Raw genomic sequence first — 15,698 nt, forward strand, 5'->3', positions numbered from 1 at the left:
AATCACACCCACATGTTCTGGTCATGTCCGGCACTACAGGGGTTCTGGGTGGGGGTGGCAAGTGTGCTTTCGAAGGTGGTGGGGGTCCGGGTCGAACCAAGCTGGGGGTTGGCTATATTTGGGGTTGCAGAAGAGCCGGGAGTGCAGGAGGCGAGAGAGGCTGACGTGTTGGCCTTTGCGTCCCTAGTAGCCCGGCGCAGGATATTGTTAATGTGGAAGGAAGCCATACCCCCGGGTGTGGAGACCTGGATAAACGACATGGCAGGGTTTATAAAGTTAGAACGGATTAAGTTCGTGTTAAGGGGTTCGGCTCAGGGATTCACCAGGCGGTGGCAACCGTTCGTCGATTACCTCACAGAAAGAGGGAATGGAAAAGAAGTAGACAACAGCAGCAACCCAGGGGGGAGGGGGGGGAGGAATCGAACGGACTCTCAGAGATGTTATTGTATAGGTATAATATGTATAGGTAGTTGTTATAGGTAATTGTATATTGGATTGCTGGATTGTATTTTTGGAGAGTATTTATTTTGGACAAGGCAGTTGCCATTCAGTTACGTTTTTGTTTATATATTATTTATCTATTTGTTTAAAACTGGCCACTGTTATTTAGAGTGCTTTATTGTGTAAAAGAAACACTACGTACTATTATGTTTGGCCAAAAATCCTGAATAAAATATATATTTTTTAAAAAAGAGACATTAGTTGTCTCATTTATGTTAAGTATCCATTAATTGACACTGATATGTAAAGGGGCTTCAGGTGGCCTCTGTCGGGTGGTGTGTTCTTAAGAGTTTTGAGTAGAGACTGTGGAAGTGAAATAAATGGTGTTTGGTGAAAAGGAACAAGAACTTTAGACTCTTCATATCACAGCAACTAAAACGGCTAACACCCATTCCATATGATGGGTCCAGGTTGTTTCTCAGCGCCCCCTCCTTCCGGTCGGTAGTGGCCCATAGTGCCCTGGGGTCACCTTTGGATGGAGAGGGACCTGGTTCCAGCTCCAGCTGCCCTGCATCATCTGGTTCTGCCAGCCCTGGTGGTGCCCCATGATCTGCGCCATGGTGTCGATGTCCTCAGTGATGCTCTTTTGTGACTGGGACATGCTCTGCAGCGCCTCGGCAATGTCCACCTGTGACTGGGCCAAGCTACGCAGTGCCTCGGCCATTCCCATCTGAAAGCGGGACATGTCCCGCAAAACCTCATCAACAACAGCCTGGTACTGGGTGACATTCCTCAGCGAGGCAGGCATCCTGTCAAGACCCTCAGCCATGGCCGTCACCGACTGCGCAACGCCTTAGACACCTTCACTGATGGTGCCGACGTCGTGCACCAGGCTCTCCACTGCGGTCACCACCCTAGCAGTGTTGGCCTCGGTGCCACGCATTGCCGGTGACATCTCCTGCACCTGCAGCCTCTGGGATCCTTCCAATCCACTACGGATCTGCTGGAATGACGCTGACATCTCCCTCTGAATGACACGTTTGCTCACTATCGTTTCCCGACACAGTTGCTCCCTATCGTCTCCCAACAGCTCTGGGTAACTCTGTTCCACAGGCTCAGCATCTGACTGGGACCCAGCATGGATAGAGTGGATAGCCAGAAGCTTTTTCCCAGGGTGGAAAAGTCAATTACTAAGGGACATAGGTTTAAGGTGCGAGGGGCAAAGTTTAGAGATGTGCGAGGCATGTTATTTTCACCGAGGGTGGTGAGTGCCAGGGAGAATGGTGGAAACAGGTTTGATAGCGAGTTCAAGAGGCATCTTGACAAATACGTGAATAGGATGGGAATGGAGGGATACGGAACCCGGAAGTGCAGAAGGTTTTAGTTTAGACAGGCATCTTGATCGATGCAGGCTTGGAGGGCTGAAGGGCCTGTCCCTGTGCTGTATTCTTCGAGAGAGAAACAGAGTTAATGTTTCATGTAGAGGCCTTTCATCAGGGCAGAAAGGCCATTGACCTAAAACATTAACTCTAACTTAGTTTTTCCAGCATTTTCTGTTTTTATTCCCTCAAGGCGAAGACCCCTTAGCCCCCCAAGGGAAGGGTGCCATTCAGTTCCATCTACATCTAAAATTGCTGCATTTTCTGGTACCAAGTTCCACCTCTTTACTTTCTAGCATTTCAAGATGAACATCTTCCCATTTGAGGCAGGGAATTGGAATTGTGCTGCATGTGTGTGGAGATATCTCTGAATAATTGAAGATAACTGCCTGAGCAGTTATCCTTTGTTCTGAGCACCTTTTCTCATTCAGATTTTACATTTGTTTGGTGTATTACTTACCATTCACCTTTGCCATCGGTCGCGGAGTGTAATTGTACTACGTGATGGCTGCATCCAAAAGGGTTTAATGACCTTTCTGTTTCAATCACTGTTACTGTTTCAAACATGCCTATACTGCTCGTCTTTTACCGCTGAATCCACGTTAATTGGAGCTGAAAGCTCAGTTCCAGCAGCTCCCTTTGGAGTCTTGGTGATGAATGTCATTGCCACGGAATGGAATGTTCTCTGTGCCAATTAATTACCTTTTCAAATGTATTCCTGCTGTAATAAACATAGCAAGAGCATCACAAACAAAAACACAAAATACTGGACAATCACAGCAGGTCTGACAGCATCTGTGGAGAGAGAAGGGGGCTAACGTTTCGAGTCTGGGTGACTCTTTGTCAAAGTTAGAGAGAACTGAAAATAGGGTCTCAGTGGGGGGGGGGGGGGGGGGGGGGGGGTCGTGGAGCTGGATAGGGGGCCAGCGATAGTTGGAGATTTGACAAAGATGTCATGGACAGAAAGAGAAAAGGAACGCAAATGGGAGTGATTAAGGCTAAGAAGGGTGCCGATATGGCACATAGAGATTAGACTGTGTGAATGGCAGAACAAAGGTGAGCAGTGTGTCAAAGGGCAACTAGGAACAGATGGCCCAAGTAGGGATGGGGAGAGGGAGAACAAGGTGAGGGGGAAACCAGATCGATGGAAGAAATGAAAATAAATAGATGGAAATAAAACTGGGGTAAAGGTGGAGGCAAGAGTTCACCGCCTGAAGTTGTTGAATTCAATGTTAAGTCCGGAAGGCTGTAATGTGCCTAATCGGAAGATGAGATGCTGTTCCTCCAGCTTACACTGGGCATCACTAGAACATTGCAGCAGGCCAAAGGCGGACACGTGGACGTGCGAGCAGGACGGTGAGTTGAAATACCAAGCGACTGGTAAGGTCTGGGTCCTGCTTGCAGACGGACTGGTCTGCGTTTAGCCTCTCCAATGTAGAGTAGACTACATTGGGAGCACTGCTTCACCTGAAAAGAGTGTTTCAGCCCTTGAGCAGAGAGGTGGTAAAGAAGCAGGTATTACACCATCTGCAATGGGAAGGTGCTATGGGAAAAGGGTGTTGGGGGTGATGGAGGAGTGGACCAGGGTATCCCAGAGGGAATGATCCCTGCAAAATTCTGATGGGGGAGTGACGGGAAGATGTGTTTGGTGGTGGAATCATGCTGGAGGTGGTGGAATTGGTGGAGGATGATTCTTTGAATGCGGAGACTGGTGGGGTGAAAAATGAGGACAAGGGGGACCCTATCATGGTTCTAAGAGGGAAGGGGGAGTGAGAGCAGAGATGCGGGAGATGGGTCGGACACGGTTGAGAGCCCTGTCGGCCGCAGTAGGTGTGAAACCATGATTAAGAAAGAATTAAGACGTGTCAGCAGCACCATTTTGGAAAGAGGGATCATTCAAACAGATGCGACCAAGGCGAAGGAACTGGGAGAATGGGATTGAGTTTTTACAGGATGTTGGTGTGAATAGCTTTAGCCGAGGTAGCTGCGAGTCTGTAAGTTAGTAATGGATATTAATGGGCTGTTTATCCCCAGAAATTGAAATAGGAATGCCAAGAGAGGGAAGAGATGGACCATGTGAAGATGATAGAGGGATGGAAATTGGAAGCAAAATTAATGCATTTTTCCAGGTCCAGATGGGAACATGAAGCGGCACCGAAACTGTCATCGACGTACCGATAAAAGTGTTCTGGAATGGGCCCGGAGTAGGGCTGGAACAAGGAATGTTCCACATACCCCATAAAGAGACGGGCATAACTGTGACTGTTGCAAATACCCATAGCCACACTTTTGGTTTGGAGGAAATGAGACATGTTAAAGGAGAAATTGTTCAGTGAGAGGACAAGTTCAGCCAGATGGAGGAGAGTTTGTGGATGTGGATTGTTTGGGCCTCAGTTCGAGGAAGAAACGGAGAGCCTCAGCCCATCCCGGTGGGGAATAGCGGTATAGAGGAATTGGACATCCATTGTAAAGAGGAGGCGGTTAGGGCCGGAGAACTAGATGTTGTTGATATGATGTAGGACATCAGAGGAATAGTGAATGTAGGTAGGAAGGGACTGGACAAGAGGAGAGAGAATGGAGTCAAGGTAATATGGAAGCAATGGGTTTGGTGGGGCAGAAACAGGCTGACACGATGAGCCTACCGGAACAGTCCTGTTTGTGGATTTTGTGGAGGAGGTAGAAGCGGGCTTTCTGGGTTTGGGAGATTGAGGTTGGAAGCTGTGGAGGGAAGATCTCCAGAGGAGATTAAAGAATATCTACAATGCAGAAGGAGGACATTCGGCCCATCACTGGCACTGACCCCTCGAAAGACCACTCTACCTGGGCCCAATCCCCGCCGACCTATTCCAGCGACCTCACCCTAAGGGGCAATTTAGCCTGACCAATCCACCTAACTTGCAGATCTTTGGACTGAGAGAGGAAACTGGAGCACCTGGAGGAAACCCACTGGGAGAATCTGCAAACTCCACAAAGATAGTCACCCGAGGTCGGAATCGAGCCCGGGTCCCTGGCTCCATGATGCAGCAGTGCTAACCATTGTGCCACTGTGTCGCCCACCGAGATGAGGTCAGTGAGAGAGTATCAATTGCAATGGCTTGTCTTTTTGTATCCAAAATTTTACGTCTGGTATCCCTCAAGCATCTACCCTTGTCTCCTTCTTATTTCCCATCAACATACTGCCCTTTGTGACATCAGCGAAAGGCACAGCATTAGTTTTCACATGTACATTGATGACACTGAGCTCTACCTCACCATCAACACCTCCCTAGTCTCAACCACTATATTAAATTATCAAACTACTTATCTGACATTCAGTACTGGATGAGCAGAAATGTCCTCCAGTTAAATATCGGGGAGAATTTAGCCATTCTTTTTCGATTTCTCTAAACTCATTTCCTAAGCTATTATCTCCATCCATTCCTCCTTGAGATTATGTCAGTCGGTTTGCAATTTTAATGTCGTGTTTGATCCCAAGATGAGCCTCCGGCCTCATATTTGTGTCATCACTAGGACTGCCTTTTCCACCTGCATAACATTGGCCAACTTCACCCCGCCTCAGTTCATCTCCTGAAATCTTTGTCCTGCCTTTGTTATCTCTACAGACTTGACTATCACATTGCACTGTTGTCTGGTCTCACACTTCTAACCACTGTAAACTTGAAGTCCTGAAAGACTCTCCTCATATCTTAACGCCCGAGTCACCTATCTCCTGTGCTCACTGACCTACATTTGTGTGGCACGGTGGCACAGCGGTTAGCAGTGTTGTCTCACAGCGCCAGAGACCCAGGTTCAATTCCTGTCTTGGGTGACTCTACGTGGAATTTGCACATTCTCCCATGTCTGCGTGGGTTTCCTGCGGGTGCTCCGGTTTCCTCCCACAGCCCAAAGATGTGCACGTTAGGTGGATTGGCCAAGATAAAATTGCTCATTAGTGACCAGGGATGTGTAGGTTAGATAGGGTTACGGGGTTAAGACAGGGAGTAGGCCTACGTAGGGTGCCCTTTCAGAGGGACGGTGCCGACTCGATGGGCCAAATGGCCTCCTTCTGCACTGTAGGGATTCTATGGTTCTATGGCTCCTTATCATACCACAACTTGATTTTAATATTTTTGTCCTTGTTTTCAAATGTCCCCACAACCTCCAACCCTCGGAGATATCTGGTCTCATCTAATTCTAATCTCTTGAACGTCCCCCATTTTTATCGTTCCATCATTGGTGGCCATGCTTTCACTTGCTTCAGCCCTAAGCTCTGGAGTTCCCCTCCCGACACCTTTCTGCCTTTCTCACTCACTTTCGTCCCTTAAGACATTCTTGAAAATATACCTCTTTTGCCAAGCTCTTAAGTCATCTGAGCAGCATATCCTCATATAATGTGGTATCATTTTTTTTTTAAATAGTCCTGTGAAGTGCAGAAATATAAATATAAGTTGTTGTAATAAAGCACTTTGGGAAGCTCCTGAGGTTTGGTACCATATCAATCCAAGTTTTGTTCTGAGTGAGGGCATGCTGATGGTGCTGGGATATGTGGTGGATCAGCATAAATAGAAAACCAGACAACTGCAGCAGCTTTGGAAGTAGAACTTGACCCAGGGGCATTAGCATGAACTCGGAAACCTTGCTTTGAAGTGAAATGTTTGCCCAAGCAGCAGAAGTTCTGATATAAAATGTGCTTGCTGTAATGTTCGGTGGAGTGTAGAATGAAGTAGCTTTTAGAAGACGTGGACTCAGCTCTCTGCTTTGATATGATAGCTTGCATCTGGTTTCAATCCCTCTTTGCAATTCCATCTTCAACATTTCAGTTGAGAGCAGTGAATATTAATAATGCAACCATTATTAAACCAACTATGCATTTTTCTACACCTCCAGAGTTGAGATTAGTGCAAAGAATGGAATATAGAATTAGGAAAGGACCGGCAGTGAACTGAGACCGATTGATTGTTGGATTAAAGTACAAGGCTTGCGTGGGGAGAGAATGGTGGTCGGCCGGCGGGGGTTGGCGGGTGCAGTGAAATGGGCATGGTCACACATTCTACAGCCTTTGATTAAACATATCACAGGTAGTTCACCTTTGCTTCAGGACTGTTTTGCTTTTGAAAATGGGATTGAACAGATGAGAGGTGGTGCATTTTACCCAGACTGAGATGGCTTTTGCGTGCACCCTGTTAATGTCAGGGCAGCATTGCAGGCATTGCTTTACTTTTGAATTTAGTGCTTTCAATAACTGTGTAAAATATAGGAATTAGGCTGACATAGGAATGAACTGGCACCGTTTCATCCCAGTGTTGTGTGCCTATCGAGTCACTCCTTCCTTGGGTAGTCCAAGTGGGAATTTGTTCTTTGTACTGTTCGATAGGGGGTATTCGCTCACAATTCAACTGTGCAATTAACCTCCTCCTGGTAGAATTTAGCTTTGAGCTTCAGATGACCCAATTGTGTTACACAAAGAGCATGGACAGATGGAGAGCAGTGGTGTTTAATCTACTAGTCAACAACGCATTTGTAAATCACTTGTCCATTGGCATTTTGTGAGCTGATTGGCATTTACTCCTATGTTGATACTGGAGGCTCGCCCTTCCCCCTTCTATATCCTCCTTTCTCATGGTGCTCTCAACATTGTGCAGATGGTGAGTTTTTTCAGCCATGTGTTATGTACCTGACATCAACAGTAGGGAAAGCATAAACATGCTAGCAATTATTGCTCAGAACCAACTAGTAACAATATGCGTAGCAGTAGACTGCATCATTTATGTTGGATTGCAAGCAGATCCTACAATGAAATTAATTCAGAACAAAGCTTATATTCATGAAAATCTTTTCACTCTGCTTGATCTGACTTTATGAAACGATTGTTTTTTGGTGGGTAGAGGATGGAGGGATTTAATCCCATTGTGTAGTTCAGAGTAAATCTCCCTTGGACAAAACAAAGGCACAGGTAATGTGACTGGTGTGTATCAGCTACATGATGCGCTGCAGCAACTTCCCAATGCAGCTTGTACAGGACAGCACGGTAGCATGGTGGTTAGCACAATTGCTTCACAGCTCCAGGATCGCAGGTTCGATTCCCGCTTGGGTCACTGTCTGTGCGGAGTCTGCACGTTCTCCCCGTGTGTGCGTGGGTTTCCTCCGGGTGCTCCGGTTTCCTCCCACAGTCCAAATATGTGCAGGTTAGGAGGATTGGCCATGACAAATTGCCCTTAGTGTCCAAAATTGCCCTTAGTGTTGGGTGGGGTTACTGGGTTATGGGGATAGGGTGGAGGTGTGGGCTTGGGTAGGGTGCTCTTTCAAAGAGCCACTGCAGACTCGATGGGCCGAATGGCCTCCTTCTGCACTGTAAATTCTATGATTACAGCCCTTCCAGCCAGATGGTCAAGATAGCTGGCACATGGGAGCAAGTTCCTCTCCAGTCTCACAATCCCTGTCTTGGAAATATATCTTCGTTCCTATATTGTCGCTGGGTCACTACCTTGGGGCTCCTTTTCTAACAGCACTGTAGGTGCACCTACACCACATGGATTGCAGCAGCTCAAGAAGGTGATCAATAAATGCAAGCCTTGTTGACATTACCCCACCCCACAAACGAATGAAAAAACACATGGACTGCAGGCGATGACAAAGTAATATTAAAAATGTTTCCTCCCTTCCCCTGATGAGTGTTAAATAACACTGCTTAATTGCAGGATCCTCTTTCAAGCAGTTCCCCACCTTCACTTCTTTCTGGAGATGCCAAGCACTTTTATATTCCTGAACCATGTGATCGTTCTTCATATATGAGCCTCAGTGTTGACAATTGTTTAGGCTGTAGCGGGCATCATTGCTTGATGCTGCCATCACCAAATATCCATATGTGCATGGCCCCAACAGGGATCACTGGATAGGGATCAAAAGATGGAAATCTGACTTTTTGTTCCATTGTCACTTCAGTCCAGAGATCAGACTGGGGCATTGGTGGTCAGTTAGGTTTAGCTGCTTTAACCCAATGAGTTATCAGGAAATTGGGTCAGGCTGCTAGTTACTGGTTAATATGATGACCCTAACGCATTGAGATATCATGTAGTGTCTAGCCAGATATGCTTTGAGAAGTAGAGCGAGTAGCCATTGAATTCTGATGTTCAGAAACATCACTTCCATTATATCTGCTTGGTTTAGTTGAAAACACTCGACGTTCCCACCCCTGGTATTTATTATTATTGCTCAGATGTGAGTGATTCTTCCTTGTCCTGAGAAGGAGGTTGGGTGTGGACATCTTGAGCAAGTGTTTGTAAAGCTGAATGCCATCCAAGGTTATTAAGAGTCTGCCCCATAGTATAGAACTGGCACATGAGTGGCCAAACCAAGTAGGAAGTGATGGATTCCCAATGGGTTCTCATGTAAAAATGTCAATCATGGTATTAGATTTGGAATCAGAGCTGATAAGCCTCTGGGTTGCTTGTCCTTTCCCATAACTACTACACCACCATATCTATTGTGACTTAGACAAATATAAGAAATAGTACCAGGAGACTAAATGGCCCCTTCAACCTGCTCTGCCATTAAGTACAATCCTGGGTGATTCTTGGCCTCACCTCCACTTTCTTGGCCGCTCTGTGTATTCCGTGACCAAAGAGAAAATGCTGGAAAATCTCAGCAGGTCTGGCAGCATCTGTAGGGAGAGAAAAGAGTAACGTTTCGAGTCCAGATGACCCTTTGTCAAAGCTGAGCTTCTAAACGTTAGCTCTTTTCCCTCCCTACAGATGCTGCCAGACCTGCTGAGATATTCCAGCATTTTCTCTTTGGTTTCAGATTCCAGCATCTGCAGTAATTTGCTTTTATCCTTGTATCCCATGATTCCCTTAGCGAATGAAAATCTGACATCCAAATGGAGCATTTTTTTAAAATTCATTTATGGGTGTGTGCATCGCTTGCTGAGCCAACATGTATTACCCACCTCTAATTACCCTTGGACTAAGTGGCTTGCTATGCTATTTCAGGGGGAATTTTAAGAGTCAACCAGATTGCTGTGGATGTGGGGTCACATATAGGCCAGACCAGATAAGGACAGAAGATTTCCTTCCCTAAAGGGCATTCATGAACCAGATGGGTTTTTTTGATTCCAGATTTTTATTGAATTCAAATTTCATCATCTGCCATGGTAGGATTCAAACCTGGTTCCCCGGGGCATTACCCTGGGTCTCTGGGTAACTAGTTCAGTGGCAATACCTCTACGCCATCGGCTCCCCATATGGAACATCCACAACCCTCTGGGGTACAGAATTCCAAAGATTCCCAACCCTTTCAGTGAAGAAGCCTTTGGCTCACAATAGTCTTGAACACGTCTTGAAATGGGTCTCTAAAACAGTGTTTGACCTGCATGCTCCGGTAGATGCAAAAGAGTGTTCTCCATGTTACCTACTCAACATGTGTACCTCAAATAACACCAAAAGAATTATTTGGTCATTCTTTAATTTGTTACTTATAGGATTTAACATAAATATTACAACCACGTTTTCCTTTACAGCATTAACTCCACATGAAAAGTAATTTATTGACAAAAGTATTTTGAGACGTCCTGAGCATGTAATTTTGTGCTATATGAAATGTAAGTTCTTTATTACTTTTATTTCCTATTGGATTTCTACTTCAATAAATCATTGCTGTTTCAACTCTCATGCTGTCATGTTCCATTCCACCTCGTCATTTGCCTTAACTAATACTCCAGTGGGGACCTTGAGGTGACGATTGATTTTCTGACCGAGGTGGACAAGCTGGTGCAGCTGATCGAGTGTCCAATCTTCACATGTAAGTAAACCCTGCAACACATAATGTTTCCGCATATTCTGTTGGAGTTCCATGTGTGGAAGTAATGTTGTTTCAGGAAACGGGGCAGAAGGAATGAGTGCTGACTGGCAGCTGCATAAAACTGGGAGCAGACCAAACTAGGAAGCAGCTTAAAAGCCCTGACTCTTCTGGAGCGTGTTAAAGATGCAAAATGATTTGTCGTTTACTGTTTCTTGTAAAAGCTTCTTTCTGCACCCCTCTGGCTCTCTTGGTTCAGGCAGCATGCAATGAAGTAACGTGGATACATGACGTGTTCCCCAGTCTGCCCTGAGTCGACTGACCTCAACCCAGACAGTCACAAGATCAGGGCCTTTGGTTCTAGAAGCAATCGTTAGCTGTGGGAAAAGTGCTTGCAAGGAGCCTTCTGGACCGGCAATCTGAAAATATTGGAAAATCCTGTCCTTTCCATTACGTTTCCTGACGAGTGGAATTCTACCTCTCTTCCCACTAAATAAAAATACCCACTTAACCTTCCTTTACACTAAGAGCTGCACCCTCTGGCTAGGTTATAAAATTCCCATTTGTACAGTGAGTAACTCCACACAGATGAAGTCTAAATTCATTTGAGAAAGGGGATGTCTGCAGGCACTGTGCACAAATCTGGCTTGCTCATGCCCTTTTGTATCCATAGACTATTGTGTGCAATTTTGGTCACCTTTTCTGAGGAAGGATGTTCTTGCTCTCGAGGGAGTGCAGCGAAGGTTTACCAGACTGATTCCAGAGATGGCGGGACTGTCATATGAGGAGAGATTGATTAGGTTAGGATTGTTCTTGCTGGAGTTAAGAAGAATGAGGGGGATCTCATAGAGACTTATAAAATTCTAACAGGACTAGACAGGGTAGATGCAGGGAAGATGTTCCCGATGGTGGGTGTGTCCAGAACCAAGGGTCACAGTCTGAGGAATTGGGGTAAACTATTTCGGACAGAGGTGAGGAGATGTTTCTTCATCCAAAGAGTGGTGAGCCTGTGAAATTCATTACTACATGAAGTAGTTGATGCTAAAAGATTGAATATATTCAAGAGGCGGCTAGATATAGCACTTGGGACGAATTGGATCAAAGGTTAAGGGGAGAAACCAGGATTAGGCTATTGAGTTGGATGATCGTGATAAATGGCAGAGCAGGCTCGGAGGGCCAAAAGGCCTCCCCCTTCTCCTATCTTCTGTGTGTCTATGAATCTCTATAGTGCAGAAGGAGGCCATTCAGCCAATTAAGTCTGTACCAACCCTCCGAAAGGGCCCCATGACCAATCCACCTAATCTGCACATCTTTGGGCTCAGAGGCAGCAGTGATAACCACAGTGCCAACATGCTTAAATTGGGGGGTGGGGGGGGGGACATAATTTTCATTTTTCAAGTGATTGAATGGTCAATGGGTGGGGGGGGGGGGGGTGGAGGAGTGTCACCGATTCATGGTGACCTACGGCAACTTGGCATTGCTGCTCCGCTACAAGTGTTTGCATCTTCACCTGCCAAGGTCTTAGACTCTGGAATTCCTTCCCTAAACCGCTCTGCCTCTCACCTCCTTTAAATCCTTCCTGAAACCCTACCTCTGACCAATGACCTCTCCTAACCTCGCCAAATGACCCAGTGTCAAATTTTGGCCAATAACCCCTCCCCTGCCATGAAACCCCTTGGGACATTTTTATGATGTTGCAGATGCTGTATAAATGTAAGTTTATAATTGTTCATTTCTCTCCGATTCTCCATTTCAGATCTGAGGTTACAGCTCCTTGATGTTGAAAATAATCCCTACCTGATCAAAGCCTTGTACGGACTCCTCATGCTGTTGCCCCAGAGCAAAGCTTTCCAGCTCCTCTCGCATCGACTGCAGTGCGTGCCCAACCCAGAACTTATGCGAACCACGTGAGTAACAAGAAGCGTCTTCAGTGATTCGTGGCACATTGCTGATCAGTCAACTGCAATTGGTGATGCAGGTTTTAACCTACAGCAGAATAGCTGAGGTACCACCCTTCACCATGAGATCATTACCCTCATGGCATGGGAGAACTGACCCATTCTGTGAATTATATACATGGGAGATGGATAGTGCCCTTCCTTCTCTCTCCTCTCGCTCCCTCGCAACCTATGTTTAATGCACTCTCCTTTTCCATCCCCAGGTTCCCCTTACACCACGTGCAGCTTCTCCAACCTGAGATGGCAGGCAGGGCTCCTAGGCCTCTTCTGATGCTGTTCTTGAATTGGGTGATCCGAGGTGCAAGGAATGTTGAGTTACTTTTAATTTGAACTTCTCCCCACTCTCCCTCCCTAGCACCATCCATTCAGCATCCCCTCCCACAAATGCCTGTGGAGAGACACGTGCCCTTTTTGCTCTGCACCTTTGTCTGGTACCATCAAGATTTCTAGGTGGAAGCCTCACCTTAATGCACCATATGGCCTATCCTTAACTCTCTGCTTCCTTCCTTGCACTGACTGATGCATTTTTTAAACAGATTCTGCATAGTGGCATGCTCATTACAGCAGGCAGCGGCTGTGTGGGAACATCACTACCTCAAAATATCCCTTCCAAGTCACGCAGATTCCTGACTTGGACATATATTTAGGTTCCTTCATCGTCGCTAGGTCAAAATCTTGGAACTCCCTCCCTAACAGCACAGTGGGTGTACCTACATCACAAGACTGCAGCACCACCCACCTTCTCAAAGGCAATTCTGGATGGGCAATAAATGCTGGCCTAGCTAGCGACACCCACATTGTGAATTTTCAGATTGAGTGATGGTGACAGGGGCCAGCACTAAATCCCAAGCTGCATCCTCTGCACTGATTCACATTGATAACCTTTTTAATTAAGGAAACAGTCTAATTAAAAGGCACAAAAGTGTTGTTATTGACACAGAACAAAAGCCAGATTTATGTATCGGAGGGTTTATTGAGTGTTAATGATTCAATAAGGACTTGTATCAATCAGAGAATTGTGCAAGTGGGCTCGACTAGACTATGCTTGAATTACATGTTTAACCACACGCGTGTGCACAGTGAGAGGTTCAAGTCAAAATGTTGGGCATTTGCTGTTCAAATTTTCGATCTGGAAATCACACCTTCATGAATACTTTATGTGGTATAGAGGGAAAAGGAATTTGTACTTTCATATGGTAGGTATACAAGGAGCTATCATACATAGGCGCTCGACCAGCAAAAGAAACAAAACAATGACTAAATATGCGATTGGTCAATCTTTCATAATGGAACTCAATTTCTTACTTAATCTCTGTTCTTCAGTCCCTGGTATGTTTTACCAGGGACTAAAGATCAGGGCAGAATGGTAGCACAGTGGTTAGCACAGTTGCTTCACAGCTCCAGCGTCCCGGGTTCGATTCCTGGCTTGGCTCACTGTTTGTGTGGAGTCTGCACGTTCCCCCTGTGTCTGCATTGGTTTCCTCCGGGTGCTCCGGTTTCCTCCCACAGTCCAAAGATGTGCACGTTAGGTGGATACTAAATTGCCCTTCGTGTCCAAACAAGGTTAGATGGGGTTACTGGGTTACGGGGATAACGGGGCGAGGGTGGAGGCGCAGGGCTTAAGTAAGGTGTTCTTTCCAAGGGTTGATGCGGACTTGATGGGCCGAATGGCCCCCTTCTGCACTGTAAATTCTATGTTTTCTATCTTGGTACCTTGGTGGTCTAATTTGATAAGTGAAGGCCAGAAAGGAAGTATTTGGTAAACTGATCTCTTTGGCTCACTGGGGCTGGGGGTGGCAACGTGGCACAGTGAATAGCATTGCTGCCTCACAGCATCAGAGACCCGGGTTCAATTCCGGCCTTGGGTGGTGGTCTGTGTGGAGTTAGCACGTTCTCTTCGTGTCTGTGTGGGTTTCCTCTGGGTGCTCCGGTTTCCTCCCACAGTCCAAAGATGTGCTGGCCATGATAAAATTGCCCAGGGATTTGCAGGTTTAGTTGGAGTTACAGGGATAGGGTGGGGAATGAGCCTAGGTGGGGTGCTCTTTCAGGGTTTTGGTGCAGACCTGATGGGCCAAATAGCCACCTTCGGCACTGTAGGGGTTCTATGGTTCAATAGATAAAGCAAGATTGCCTTGCTGATTCCAGGTATTGCACCCGCAAATGAATTGGTAATTCCATTGATGGGTCTGAATGGTTTATTATTCATTCCAAACATTCGTCTTAAATTCAGTTGATACTTCCAAAAACAAAGACTTTGTGATTACATGTTCCCCCATATCAAAGGAAATCCCTCCCAGCATAATGGTTTTACAAGCTAGCCTGTTAATGGTAGGACCCTCTGAGCACAGTAACCTCTGATCATAGAAACGTAGAAAATAGAAGCTGGAGGAGGCCATTCAGCCCTTAGAGCCTGCTCCGCCATTCATTATGATCATAGCTGATCATCAAGTTCAATACTGGCAACACAGTAGCACTGTTAGCACTGTTGCTTATAGCGCCAGGGTCCTGTGTTCGATTCCAGGCTTGGGTCACTGTCCTTGAGGAGCCTGCACGTTCCCCCCCATGCCTGCATGGATTCCCTCCGGGTGCTCCGGTTTCCTCCCACAAGTCCTGAAAGAGGTGCTGTTAGGTAATTTGGACATTCTGAATTCTCGCGAACAGGCTCCGGAATGTGGCAACGAGGGTCTTTTGACAGTAACTTCATTACAGTGTTAATGCAAGCCTACTTGTGACAGTAAAGATTATTATTGTTATTACATCCCTTGATTCCTTTAGCCCCAAGAGCTTTATTTAATTCCTTCCTGAAATTACACAACGTTTTGGCCTCAACTACTTTCTGTGGTAGCGAAATCCACAGGTTCACCACTCTCTGGGTGGAGAAGGACACCAAAACTACACACAATACTCCAGGTGTGGCCTCACCAATGCCCTACAATTTCAGTAAAACATCTCTATTTCTATACTCCGATCTTCTCGCTATGAAAGCCAATGTGCCATTTGCCATCTTTACAGCCTGCTATGCCTGCGCGCTTACTTTCAGCGACTGTTGCACGAGGACACCAAGGTCTTGCTGAGTATCCATCTCTTTCAATTTACACCCATTCAAATAATCTTCATTCCTATTTTTGCTACCGAAGCAGATAACCTC

The 15,698-nt window shown here is 46.1% G+C and overlaps 1 protein-coding gene across 4 annotated transcripts in view; it reads left to right on the forward strand.

The window, feature by feature from the left end:
- Positions 1-15,698, forward strand: part of vac14 (vac14 homolog (S. cerevisiae)) — a 442,569-nt gene that overhangs the window by 357,857 nt on the left and 69,014 nt on the right. For all 4 annotated transcript variants that reach the window (XR_011949565.1, XM_072518576.1, XM_072518578.1 and 1 more), the window contains 2 exons: positions 10,516-10,595; positions 12,349-12,499. Coding sequence is in view for 3 of the 4 variants with exons in the window: in XM_072518576.1 (XP_072374677.1) it covers positions 10,516-10,595; positions 12,349-12,499 (231 nt within the window). In the remaining variant the exon portion in view is untranslated. The remainder of the gene's footprint in view (positions 1-10,515; positions 10,596-12,348; positions 12,500-15,698) is intronic.

Source organism: Scyliorhinus torazame, chromosome 10, assembly GCF_047496885.1.
Source record: "Scyliorhinus torazame isolate Kashiwa2021f chromosome 10, sScyTor2.1, whole genome shotgun sequence".
Lineage (NCBI taxonomy): Eukaryota > Metazoa > Chordata > Chondrichthyes > Carcharhiniformes > Scyliorhinidae > Scyliorhinus > Scyliorhinus torazame.